The sequence below is a fragment of the Eulemur rufifrons genome, chromosome 11 (genome assembly GCF_041146395.1).
Source record: "Eulemur rufifrons isolate Redbay chromosome 11, OSU_ERuf_1, whole genome shotgun sequence".
Taxonomy (NCBI): Eukaryota; Metazoa; Chordata; class Mammalia; order Primates; family Lemuridae; genus Eulemur; species Eulemur rufifrons.
In genome coordinates this window covers 3,830,697-3,844,508 of record NC_090993.1, presented here as the reverse complement: position 1 = coordinate 3,844,508, position 13,812 = coordinate 3,830,697, and the positions used below count along the sequence as shown (strand labels likewise).

Genomic DNA, 13,812 nt, shown 5'->3' with positions numbered 1-13,812 from the left:
CTGGTGGCCTCCGTGCCCGGCTCTGTCACCCGGCTGGAGGAAGCATGTCCCAAGCATCCGTGGGGAGCAGGCTTCCTCCCCCACACTCGGGGCACTCACGTGGCACGGCTATAAATTATGCCCAGCGTGTTCATTTTCAGTTTAAACATGTTCTCATCCCAGAAGAGCCACTAATAACGTCGTGTTACTGACGTGCAGAAAGCCAGCCGCGGCGGTGACTGCGGACCAATGAAACCGCGTCCTGGAGGCTGGGGTGGCAGGTAAATCATTAGCCACTGGTAACACGAATTTTAAATTATGCTCTCCATCCCGTCTCCCCTTTCTCCAGAATTATTTTGCCATAAAGTTGTTTGGTAAATGTTTACCTTTGCTCAAACGTTTGCTTTCTGTGCAAAGTCGATGCGAGCAGGGCCCGTGGCTCTCAGCAAACCGGGAGCCAGTGACAGGGACCGCAAAGCCCGTCATGCTTTCTCTAGCAGGCGTGAAGGCAAATCTCTTAATCCAGGATCAGCACCGACGGATAAATTTCATTCAGGAAACTGGCAAACACGGGCTGCTGTCGGTGAACTCTGCTCGTTTGGCACGCGAGTTGCTGCCTCTCCCTGCTGTTGTGGCTTTTTTCTTTTTCCTAAAGAATTTAAAATGAGGAGCCAAGATAAGTCCCACCAGTGGTTTTGAAAGGTAGTAGGTCTGGTTTTCATTTGCTGAAGGACCCCAGGGAGTCCCTCGATGCACCGCAGGAAGTCGGAGAGTCCCTGATCCTAAAGCAAATGGTTCACGGTACGGCGGCTTCTGTATCCGCAGGTTTGGCATCCGTAGATTCCATAATCGTGGATCGAAAATATTCAAAAACAAACTGCGTCTGAACTGAGCAAGTACAGACTTTTGTCATTATTACCTAAACGATACATAACTATTTATCTAGCATTACATTTATTAGGTACTACAAGTAACACAGAGATGACTTAAAGCATACGTTGGGATATGTGTGGGTTATATACAAATACTGCACCGTTTTATGTCAGGGACTTTGAGTACCTGTGGATTTTGGTGTCCAGATGGTCCTGGATCCGACCCCCACACCCCACCCCCCGCCCACGGATAGGAAAAGAAGACTGTATATGCTTTTCTGGAAGGTGGTTTATAGATTCATCAAAGGGATTAAATGTTCTGCAACACCAAAAAAGTTGAAGGAGTACCATGGTGAATTTCACTGATGGCTACAATTTCTTCCCGTCCACAGGGAAAGCAGAAAGGCAGGCTGGAGAATTGGGGGACACACAGAGGGGAGAGAAGAGCAGGCCGGTCTGATTCGAGCTGGGATGCCAGACTCCGCTTAGTGCAGGACAACGGAGCCCTGTGCTATGCACATCACACTGCAACACCAAGCCACAGATTTGGGAAATTACAGAAAAAAAAATTCAAGGGGAAAAAAAAAAAAGATGGCCTACACAAAGAATTACAACATGCTCATGAGAAAGATTTACACAAAGAGCTGTGAGACATTTGAAAAACATTTTTTTTGGCATTAAGATTTCCTATCCTTTTCTAATAACACCTAAAATGACCATTTTCTAAGATTTAGGATAAAACTTCTCATGTTGGAGACGTATTTGGAAGTAACTAGTGGACCCATTTGTCAAAAAGAGTAAAGACAACATCTCAAAATTCTGCTTCTTGCCAAAATGGACATTAACATTTTGCTTGGAAGCAAATGTGAAAATAGTGATTTTTATCCAATTATCTCTACATATATCAAAGAGAAAGTTATACTTTATTCTGTCATGCTTTTAAACACAATTTTCTATCTTGAATGTCGAGATCTTGAACAATAAAATCCACCAATGTGTAAGCAAAGAAAACAATTACCAGATGGCATTTTCAACCACATTTCTTGAATTTATTAGAATCGTGCTTCTCTACAACTAATGATTCTTGTGGTTTGCAAACCGTACATCTGCCCTTATTTACCCACAAAAACACAGAACTGCATTTCCAACAGGAGAGGTTCACACATCAAACAGGATAGAGCGTGTGAGCTCCATAAGGCATTCAATAAAGGCATGAGCCATCTTTCCTTCCGACTGGGTTCCCTTAGGATGCTCTTATATTGGCGTCACATTCTTCCAAGAGTAGAATCAAATCTTCAATCAGGCTGTGTTCTCTGCCATGCGTCACTCTCATAATATCAAAAGCCTAAAGAGAACGAAGAGAAGATAGATTAGACCTCAAAATAGGCGGACCCTGCCTGTTCCCTCTTGTCCCCAGGATGCGAGGGGCCTGGCGAACCCGCATGTTCCTAGGCTGAACCGTCTCTACCAGGCGCACAGAACTGTGCCTCTCTGAGCCAGAATATGAAGCAACGAGGGTGGTTTTTGAACGTGGTGTTTGGAAAACACACTCACTGTCTGAGTCACGCTGGGGTCCGGTGACCAGCGATGACCCTTCAGGGATTGCTAGGGCAGAGCTTTGCTGGGTAGAGGTTTAGGAAGAGTCACTAAAATGATTAAGTCACACGAAGGATGAAATACCGTGCTGATACCACCTTAAAATCATTTCTCTTTACTGCATGCTACACTCGGTTCCACCTGTATGCACTGGGATTATGGTGTACGTGGATTCTTGTGTTCTTTTCATATCATATGACATTATAGCATCAACCTTTTCACAATCCTCCCCATATTCAGTCCATTACTAAACCTTGTCAATTCTGTCTTCAAAATATTCCCGAAATCTGGGTGGGCTTGTGACTACCTCAATAAAGAACACAGTGGAAGTAAAGACATCGACTTCCAAGGTTGGGCCAAAAAGGCCAGTGCCCTGTTCACTAGCGTGTTTGCTTCTGGGACCACGAGCGTGCGTGCCATGAGGAAGTCCGAGCCACATGGAGAGAGGCCGTGGTACCTGCTCTGGCTGAAAGTCTTAGCCGAGTTCGTCTTTCAAGTCACCTAGCCAAGGCAGCAGACGGGTACATCAAGAACCCTCGAGATGATTCCAGCACCCAGCCAGAGAGAGCAGGATGTATCTTCCCAGAAGAAACACCAGACAGTGTGGAAAAGTAGAACAGGAGAAGGCCTTTCCTATTGTGCTGTGTTGGAATCCCTTACCCACGGAATCTGTGGGCATAATTTTGTTGTGGTACTCCATTCAATTTTGGCATGGTTTGTTATGGAGCAATGAATACTCAGAATACCCTCAAAAATATTGGTGCAATAAATAAATAGTCTCTAATTGAACCATGCAAAGCACATCTTGCACTGCCCAAATGGGAGGTGGGGTGGGCTGAGAAGGGAGGGGCACTCATTGTGTTTGATGTAAACACATCCAGGACACTTGCAAAAAGGTGGCTCTGGTGGCTGTTGGGCACCTAGTGAAGCACCTGGCAGCAGTGCCAGGCTTCAGCCGGGGCCACACACAGTGTCACCCACGGAGCTTCACAAGAGACAGCAGCACCCAGAACCTACACACGAGTGTGGGGAGCGAGGGTGAGGTCCAGGCGATTCCAGGGAGCCCTCGGGGTCGAAAGTGACAACACAGTAAACTCCCAACAAGTGACAGCGACTGTTCATTGCTCAGTGCTAATTCACAGCCGGCACAACTGCCGTATATGACGAATTCTATCATGTTCACAGACCATTATTTACTAAGCTATTCTTAGAAATTTAGATCAATTCCAATTGTTTATCGTGATATGAGGCAGATCTTCCAGTATGGCTTTTTTGTGCCTTTGCTGAATATTTGCTTAAGGTAAATTCCCAGGGGTGGAATTCTTGGGTATGAACGTCTTTAAAGCCATAGAGATTTTAGGGCAGGAAAGCATCTTCGTGGCCACATAGTGAGACCCCTTCACCCCCAACACGCTCACACAGCGACAGCCCCCGATTCTGCAGAGGAGAAAGAAACAAAGGACTCGGGGTGATGGATGCTTTCAGCCTGTGCTCCTGCCTCTTTGCCTCTTTAGAAACATTTGCTTTAGGCTGGAAGGAAAACAGGCAGACAGAGCATCTAGTTTTAGCTGCTGAGAGAGAGAGAGGACGGGGAGAGAAGGCACAGCAGCTCAGACCTCGGCCCCTCAGCCTGGACGACAGCTCTGTCCTCGGAGCCCAGCCCGAGACGCGCCAGCTGCAAAGCCCAGGCAGCGGCGGGGGCTGCAATGCCGGACGGTGGGGACTCATTGCCTCCTGACTCGATGGGTCTGTTTGTGGGTGCGCAGCGTGTGTGAGCGAACCCCGCGGTGGGGGGGGTGTCTGGCATCGGAGGGGAGGTGTCGGGAGCGGCCCTCACCTTGCAGAGGGCCGAGCTTTCTGAGATTCCTCTGGGCAGAGAATTAAAAACAAATGCTTGACGCCATGCGGGGCGCACAGGCCTCCTGTTTCATTCTCTTTTCTCCGAGCTGCCCTGGGTCCTCTGCCGTTCTGGGCATCTCGGGGTCTGCAGCAGAGCCCCGTGTGACAGCACGATCCTGGAGAGGGGACGTTGCTGGGGTCACAGGGAGCCTTCCTGGGAAATTCTCCGACTTGAAAGCACTCTTAGATGTTCTTCCTCCCTTTCACTCCACAGACGGCCGAATGTGCTTGTGATCTGGCAAAGGAAGATGAAGGGACCAGAGCAGGGCTGCAAAGCTCTCTGCAGGGGGTGGGGGACAGAACTCTCCACCCTCGATGGATGAGCCCGGGCTCACCTCCTTCTCTGCCCTCGACGACACCCCTGCTGGGGAGGGCCTGGCTTTTGTCTCAGATCTCCCAGACCAGCTTCCTTTTTTGTCCTCCTGGTTACGTTTTTCCAGGTTCCTCACCTGGAGAAGGATCTGTGCTTCTCCACGGTTTGACTCAGAGGCTAAATGACAAAGCTATCTTCTTATCGCCCTGGCAGCATAAGGCTGACGTTCATGTTTCCAAACACAATACAGGCTCCGATTTTCTTCCCTCCTGCTTTTCTTCCAGTTCCCATTGTAAGTTTCACTTCTTCCGCTTTGCAGCTTTAGGAACGAGGTCTACTCCGCAAACGACGAAGTCAGTTGCCCCCGATCCAGAGTGTTCCTGTTCACTGCGGGGGCAGACCTGCCTGTCCCCCAGCAGGGCTAGTGCCCAGGTGTGGGCAGGAGGCTCCGGCCCCACAGGCATTCTGGAACGGCAGAGTCACAGCCAGGAGCAGGCAGATGCAGGGCCTTCCCTGGGCCTCCTGCCCACACTTCCCAGCCTGCTTCCTTAAGGAAGGGCCACAGGGATCATCCAGTCCCACGCTCTCATGTCACGGAAGGAACTACTTCCCGAGGTCGCCCGGCCTCAGAGGTGGACCGGGCGCGATCACCCAGCTCCCAGGACTCAGCCCACTGTCCCTTCCAAGACTGTAACGTGCAGTCTCCCCATACAAACAGTCTCTAGTGACCAAGGGGAGAAACCAGAGGGTCTCCTGGATGTGGCTTCTGAGCCACCCCCAGGGGCCACAGGTGTCCTCCCAGTCAAATGCTGCTGGTCACGTTCTGCGTTCTCTTATGTGGCAGTGACTTTAGCACCGGAAGTAAAGGTGAGGCCGGGGGGGAGTCCTGGGCGTGTATGTACAAGGTGTGAGATGCTAAGATTAGAGCACCTGGTCCACAAGCCTGGCTAGAAGCGGAGAAGAAATGGGTCTAGGTGGGGGCAGAGGACTAATCTGAAGAGACTGGAAAAATAAAAACTACATTATTTGTCTATAAAGCAAAACTAAATATAGGTCTGATTAACATGCACACATTTTAATTTCCTTTGCGTGACGGGCAGATGGAGAAGAGCAAAGAAGAAGAAAGAAGTAGGATCAGTAATGTGCAAAGTATGTCAGTGGCCCTTGTGTGTGCAGGAGTGTGCATGTATCAATGATGTGACATGCGGGTGGACAGGAAGCTGTGACTTGGACTGGTGACAGAGGACATCTGGGCCTTGTCTTGGACGTCACCTAGCCTATGGCAGAGCCGGGGCAGAGAGTTCCCAGAGAGGTAAGAAGAGAGTCCTGGGCGGCCCTGGGCAAGCCACTCAGCCCAGTGGGAAGATGGGAAGGGCTTCTGCTCACCCTATCCAAAACAATACAGTTACAATAAATCTGACAAACACAGAAACATTGTTTCCAGTAGCTCCGTCTCCCTTCTCCCAGCCCCTCCCGACTGCCACACGTGTGCGTGTCAGAAAGGACGATTCGGTTTAATTTCCTACGGTAGCATATAAAACAGATTAGGGAAATATAAAATTGGAGCCAGCTTGTGTTGGGAAAAGCTTATCTCTTCCCATTACATTTTATTTTTTTCATGGCAGCATTTAAGAAGAGCCTGCACAGAATCTTTCAAAGAGGACTCATTTGAAGCCTCCAAGGGGAGGGTGCCTGCTGCCCCCACTTACAGACTGTAAATGTCACACAAGAAACGGCAGCATAGATTGTCTGTCACACGACAGGCACGGGGTTTACTCAGCAATTAAGAAAGGGTCCCCAGAATGGACTTTCATCTCATCACATCCTTTTCTTTTTTTTAAAGTAATTTTCGAATTGTGACCATATATTGAATTAAATCAAGTTATGACCTAAAGTTGGAAACAATATAGCTTGCATATTAATTTTTAATAGAAATATATTAAGCTTATCAAGAACCTCACATAGTTTCCACCATAAGCCTGAGGGGTCCAGCAAATGACTTCCCCCAGCATGATTTAAATATGGATGTGAAATCAGGGGGACAAGAAATGCAGGCATGATCAGAACCTCTGGACTCGGATCACAACAGGGAAAAACGGAAGCAGGTTTTTTTTATTCTGCCCCTCTCAGAATGAAAGAGTGTTGGGGGTGCGGGGGGAGGGTCCTTTTCAAAGTAGAAAATGTAAGAGGCAAGAGCTACCGACACATGAAGCAGCTCCAGAGCCACAAAAAGCCCTTTGCAACGGGCAGCAGGAAATCCCAAAGGCTTTGGTGACCCATCTGAACCCAGCAGCGCCCCGTGGGACCCGCTCCGCTCTACACTTCGATGACTCTCCAAGGGCAGATTCTGCGGGAGGAATTTGTCCTCCTGGGAGGCAGATTGTCCTTAGAGAAACATCTATCGAGTCATTCGCTCAAGCAGCTGTGATGAGTAAGACGCGGCCCTTGTCCTGGAGGAGCTCGGGCACAGTTGGGAGACAACACGTAACCACTGGATCATTACAGCGGGACAGTGTGTGTTACATGGAGATGCAAAGTCCTAGGGCGCCCAGAGCGGGGAGGGACCAGGGCGGCCCGGGGGGAACTGCAGGACGGGTTACAGACACGGTGAGCTCAGGTGTATGGTTCAGTGGTAGTAACTATTCCAGAAAAAGTTGTTAAGTCACTATGTTTAATTAATCAATCAATCAATCCAATGAATATTTATTGAGCACCTGGGAGACCCTGAAGAAGCCACGGCTGCTCCCTGACCATCAGTTTCTTCAACCGAATGAGGAGACTGGACGAGATAAATTCTAAGGGCAGCCCAAGTCCCAACGTGCTGTACAATGCGCCTAGGAGGTGTGGATTTGGTTTTGTTTCCAAATATTGCTAATTCCACTGTGGTCAGAGAATTTACTTTGTATGACTTGAATCATTTTGCATTTATTGAGATTTGTTTTATGACCCCAAATACAGACTATCTTGGTATTTCTGCAGCTATTTAAAAAAAAAAGGTGCATCTGCTATTTGTCAGGTGGAGTGTTTTCTAAATGTCAACAGATCCTGTTAGTTGAGGGTATTATGTGATTATTCTATTAAATATATCCTTGCCAATTTTCTGTCTAGTTCTATCAATTCTTGACACAGGGGCTTTGATGTTCCTAGCTACACTTCTGGATTTATTTATTTTCCTTTTCAGTTCTATCAGTTTTTGTTTTCCATATTCTGCAACTGTGTCGTCTGCCGTGTTTCTATGTCTTTTTGGTAGACTGACCCTTTTTTCATTATATACTATCCCTTAGGAAAATCTTCTTTGCCCTAAAGTCAACTATACCTGATGTTGTTATAGCCACTCTAGCTTTCTTTTGATTGTGTTTGCGTAACACATCTTTTTCCCACCTTTTTACTTTCACAACCTGCCTATATCACTATATTTAAAGAGAGTTTCTTATAGGCGATATATACTTGACTCATTTTTAAAAAATCTGTTCTACCAATCTCTGTCTTTTAATTAGTATATTTAGACAATTTATATTTTTTGACATAGACAACATAATTTAAAATGTAATTATTAATATATTAGGGTTTAAGTCTGCCATTTTATATTTTGTTTTCTGTTTGTTCTGTTTTTTGTCTCTCTTTTCTTTTTCCTGCATTCCTGTGGGTTACCTGAACATTTTTTAGAACTCCATTCTATAGTGTTTTCAAGTATAGCCCTTTATATAGCTTTTTTTAGTGACTGCTCTAGGTCTTACATTATATATACATAACTTACCACGCTCTACTAATGTCTTCATTTTACCAGTTCAAGTCAAGGGTAGAAACCTTACCTCCCTTTAGGTCTTTCACTCTCCCTCATTTAGAACTTAATTGTCCTAAATATTTCCACTACATACATTTAGAACTGAATCAGATAGTGTTATAATTTTTGCTTCAACTACCAACCTATACAGAAAACTTAGGAAGAAGAGGAAAGGCTACTTTACTTACTCATATTTTTGCCGACTGTGTTCTTTCTTCCTTCCTGATGCTCCAAGATTCCTTCTTTTATCCTTTTCTATCTGTTCAGAAAACTTCCTTTAGCCATTCTTTTAGAGCACGTCTGTTAGTGACAAGTTCTTTTGGTTCTCATTCATCTGAAAATGTCTTGATTTCCCCTTCATTCCTGAAGGATATTTTTGCCGAATATAGGTTTTTGGGTTAACAGTTCTATTCCTTCAGTACTTAAAAAAAAAAAAAAAAAATGTGCTTTCATCTGGCCTCCATGGTTTCTGATGAGAAAATCACTGTCATTCAAATTGTTTTCCTCTTGCTGCTTTTAGGAAATTATTTTTGTGGATAGCTTTCAGAAGTTTGAGCATGATCCCTAGTCTCCGCATGGAGGTTTTTGGGTTTATCCCATTTGGGATTCACTTAGCTTCTTCAATCTGCAGGTTTATGTCTTTTGCTAAATGTGGGACATTTTCCACCATTATTTCTTCTTTTTTTTTTTTTTCCATTATTTCTTCTTTAAAAAACATTTTATTGTGGTAAAATACACATATTATAAATTCACCATTTTAACCATTTTTAAGCATACAGTTCAGTGGTATTAAGTGTATTCACACGGTGCTTATGCAATGTCGCGAAGTCATTACTACCACCCACATCCAGAACTTCCGCATCAGCCCCGTAGCAACCGCGCACCCATGAAGCAACTTCCCCTCCCCCTGCTCCCTCCAGATCCCGGCAACCACCGTTCCACTGTCTGTCTCTTCAGGTCTGGCTATTCTAGGTATCTCATATAAGTGGAATCATATATATACTTGTCTATCTGTCTGAGTTGTTTCATTTCACGTAATACCCTCAAGGTTCATCTACGTGTAGCATGTGTTAGAATTTCATTCCTTTTTAAGGTTCAATAATATTCTATTGTATGTACATACCCCATCCTGTGGGCTGCCTTTTCACTCTGTTGATAGTGTCTTTTGAGGCACCACAGTGTTTAATTTTGATGAAGTCCAATTTGTCTATTTTTTTCTTTTTCTGTCTGTGCCTTTGGTTTTATATCTAAGGAATATCACTAACTCTAACATGATGAAGCTTTTCCCTTATGTTTTCTTCTAGCAGTTTTATAGCTTTAGCTTATGTTTGAGTCTTTGATCCATTTTGAGTTACTTTCCATATACAGCATTAGGTAAGGGTCCAACTTTTTCCTCTTTGGCATGTGGATATCTGGTTTCCCCAACACCCTTTGTTGAAGAGACTGTCCCTTTTCCACTGAGTAGTCTTAGCATCCTTGTCAAAAATCATTTGACCACGGACACGTGAGGGTTTAGTTCTGGGCTCTCTATTCTAGTCCATTGAGCTATATGTCTACCTTTATGCCAGTATCACAGTTTTGATTATTGTAGCCTTGTAATAAATTTTACAATCAAGAACTGAGTCCTCCGAATTTGTTATTCTTTTTCAAGATTGTTTTTGGCTATTCAGGGTCCCTTGGGGTCCTGTGTGAATTATAAGATGGATTTTCCTATTTCTGCCCCCCAAAACATCATGGGGTTTTGATAGAAATTGCACTGAATCTGTAGGTTGTTTTATGTAATACTGACATTTAACAATATTAAGTTTTCCAGCTCATGAACACAGGATGTCATTCTGTTTATGTCATCTTTAATTTCTTTCAGCAATGTTTTATAGCTTTCAGTGCAAAAATCTTTCAACTCTTTGGTTAATTTAATTTCTAAGTATTTTATCCTGTTTCGTGCTATTGTAAATTATTTTCTCAATTTCCTTTTTGGATGGTTCATTGTTCACAACTGATTTTTACATGTTTGTTTTGTATCCTGCTACTTTACTGAATTCACATATTGGTTTTAACAGGTTGTTTTGGGTTTTTTTTTTTTTTAACAGAATCTTTAGCGTTTTCTACATATAAGATCGTGCCATCTATAAACAGAGACAAAATTTTACTTCTTCCTTTCCAATTTGAATGCCTCCACTACTATTTCTTCAAGTACTTTTTCTACACCACCCTCTTCCTCTTCTCCTTCTGGGACTCCAATGTTAGATCTTTTGTTATTGATCTACTGGTGGCCCCTGAGGCTTTATTCAATTTTACTTTTTCTTCAGTCTTTTTCTCTCTTTTCCAGACTAGGCAGTTTCTGTTGTTCTATCTTCAAGTTCACCAATTCATTCCTCTGTTCCCTCCATAATGTTGTTGAGGTCTATTCTGTTTCTTGTGTTTATCAGTTCTTAAATTTATATTTCCTGTTTCTTTATTAAGACTTTGTATTTTTTTTTCATTTGTTTTTATGGTGTTCATATTGATTGTTGAAGCATTCTTATGATGGCTGCTTCAAAATCTTTGTCCCATAATTCTAATATCCCAACCAGTAGAGTGGGCATCTGCTGATTGCTTTTTTCATTAAGATTGAGGTATTCCTGGTTTTTGGCATGATGAGTGATTTTCAATCGAAACCTGGACATTTTGAGTATTCGGTTATGAGACTCTGAATTTCATTCAAACGTTCTGTTTTAGCTGGATTTCTCTGACATCACTCCAGCTAGAGAACGAGGGATGACACGCTGTTACTGCCAGGCGGAGGCACAAGTCCACGTTCCCACCGTGGCTTCTTGTTGCTACTGTACTTACACTTCCCGGGAAGTGAATTTCTGCTTACTTTCTTTAACATGTTTTAATCACTATGTTTGCATTTTACCCATTGTTTTCTTCCTTGTCTGTTCCATTTTTTGGTTCAAAACCACACTCCTGAAACTATTATTCTCTATTTGATATTCATAAATATCAGAGCCAGGTTCTTCAAACAACTCTTCAAAGGTATCAGCGATAATTATGGCAGGTCATCTCTGCATGCCTTCTTGCCCCCCCTCTTTCCCTCCCTCCTCCCCACTGTTGAAGGGTGCTGTTCCATGTTTAGAGGAGGGTTTTTTAACCTAGAGGCCATAGACACCTAGAGAGTCCGGGCAAAGGCTTCAGGGAGCCTCTGAAGGCCCCTTCCCCACCGAATGTACAAAAGGTTGTGTGTGTGTGATTCACTGATTCTCATCAGATTCCTAAATAAGAACATGACCAAAGAGTTCAAGCATCACTGTAGCAGATTAAGAAATAGGAACAACAGAACCGCATGCTCTAGATCAGCCATTGGGGGGGGGGGGCTGGAAATCGGGGTGCCGGCCGGCGCAGACAGAGACCAGCGTCGTGCTTTGGGCTCTCCCCGGATGTGCTTCAGCAGCTGGTAACTGTGCAGCCATGAACAGAGCCGTGTCTGGGACTTGTGGCCTCACTCCCCATTTAGGCCCAGAAACAGCTAAAACGATCCTCAAAGTGTAAAATGCTTCGACAAAATGACATGAGAAGGGAAGAAGCAACGTGTAGTACAAGAATTTTACATCTAGATAAAAAATGGTTATTGCAAGGAAAGAATCTGACTTTTGCAACCTGACACCTGCCAGCAAAGCACTACTAATAAAACAGCCATGCGGGGCCCAGGCTGCAGGAGCAGCAGCGTGCAGAGCTCAGAGACAAAACCAAAAAAGACTCATTGACAACACAGAGCAGATGGGCTGTCCTTGAGGTCCAAGAAGGCAAATTAGCATAAAAAAAAAATCCTTCCAAGAGATAAATGGAAAGAAATCAAAGTAGATTAGAGACGAGCGAGAGCAGGAGGGGGGCACTGTGAAGGGACCATAGGACTGTCCCATGGCGGCTGTAGTAGGCGTTTCAGCTGAGCCAGGGGAAACGGAAGCCCAAACCAGATCAGAGCGGGGCTAAATGGATTCCTTTCCTGGCGGAGCCTGGGGCCTAACTGAATCTGCAACAGATTTCTGTTTCTCTCTGATTTCTGTTCCTCTCTGATTTCTGTTCCCAACTCAGTCTTTGAGAACTTTTATTCAAGCTATTTCAGTCCGTTACTTCCAGGGTTTCTAAGGCAAGAATGAATATCCAGGGGTGCCCATTTAAAGAGAGCGTCAGCTTCAAAAGGCAAAGGATACAGCCTCCCGTTCCCCTTCCCCTCCCTCCGGGTGACCTGAGTCCTGGGAAAAGAGAGTTTTTGCAGGAAGAAGCTGACCTGCTTCTAGGCTCGCAGGTCACAGGAGTTCTCACGGAGATGGACATATTCAGGCCACCGCTCTGCTGGCAGGTGCTCAGCAACGGCTCTGAGATGAGCTGGTCCTTTAGCCACATGTGGCTAAAAGAACAGGGCCAGGGTAGGGCTTTTAAAGTCTTCCATCCATTAAAAAAAAATCCATTCATTCAAGCATGTATTTAATAGAACTTGCTGAGTCTGGGCCACGTGTGTCTGTGTTAGGTGGCATCAAAAGATACCAAAGGTCCCAAAGTCAGGGTCCCTTGAGGAATTCTCGCTTACCTCGGGGAAACAAAACCCACCAGTATGAACTGTTGGGGAGCAGTCATATAACAATTGTTCAACAGGGGAATGGACAGCCCCAAACTACAAACACAAGTATGAAAGGGACCAGCTAGTCGGGGCGTGATCAGAACAAGAGTTCCTATAATAATCTTTAATAGTCTCGAAACGCTTGAGGTCACAAGCACACCCTCGCACGCTGCCTCACTGCTCAGAACAACTCTCTGGGATAGGTGTGAGCCTTATTCTTAGACTAAAATTGTATTCCGAGAGATTAAATGACCTGCTTCAAATCACACAACTCGTAACCGGGGGGACTGAAACCTGAACCTCCTGGGCACTCTTCTGACCACCCTGCAGGGCCGGGGTGCACGTTCGCTCCTTGGCTGATGATCAGAACTTGGCAAGAGACTCAGCGACTTCTCTAGAGTCGCACAGGAAGTTTGGGGTAAGAACACAATTTAACCCCAGGCTGCAGGGCAGACATTCTGAGGCTGCTCCCAGAATATCTTTCTTTTGGCAGCTATCTGGGTCCATGCGTGGGCTTCTCTTAGGTACCGAGAGCGGGAGATGCTAAAACGGTTAGTGAGAGAGCTCACAAGAAGGCCGTGGGGACACAAGAGAGTAGAACTGGGCAAGAGGGTGTAAAAGGACAATTAGAAGGTCACCAGGAGGGCTGGCATCAGCCCGGGCCACCTTATCCTATGAACCCACACCTAGATGTCTGTCTGGGTTTGTTCAGCTGTCTTGCAGCTGAGGGTATGAGACGTCTCCTTCAAGAATTCTACAGAAAATGCAC

General features: G+C 45.1%; 1 protein-coding gene across 3 annotated transcripts in view; it reads right to left on the bottom strand.

The window, feature by feature from the left end:
- Nucleotides 1-1,881: 1,881 nt before the first annotated feature.
- Nucleotides 1,882-13,812, bottom strand: part of SMYD3 (SET and MYND domain containing 3) — a 393,664-nt gene continuing 381,733 nt past the window's right edge. For 2 of the 3 annotated variants that reach the window (XM_069484635.1, XM_069484636.1), the window contains one exon: nt 1,882-2,196. In XM_069484635.1, coding sequence (XP_069340736.1) covers nt 2,095-2,196 — 102 coding nt within the window. In that variant the 3' untranslated portion in view covers nt 1,882-2,094. The remainder of the gene's footprint in view (nt 2,197-13,812) is intronic. The other variant, XM_069484637.1, reaches the window with a different exon arrangement.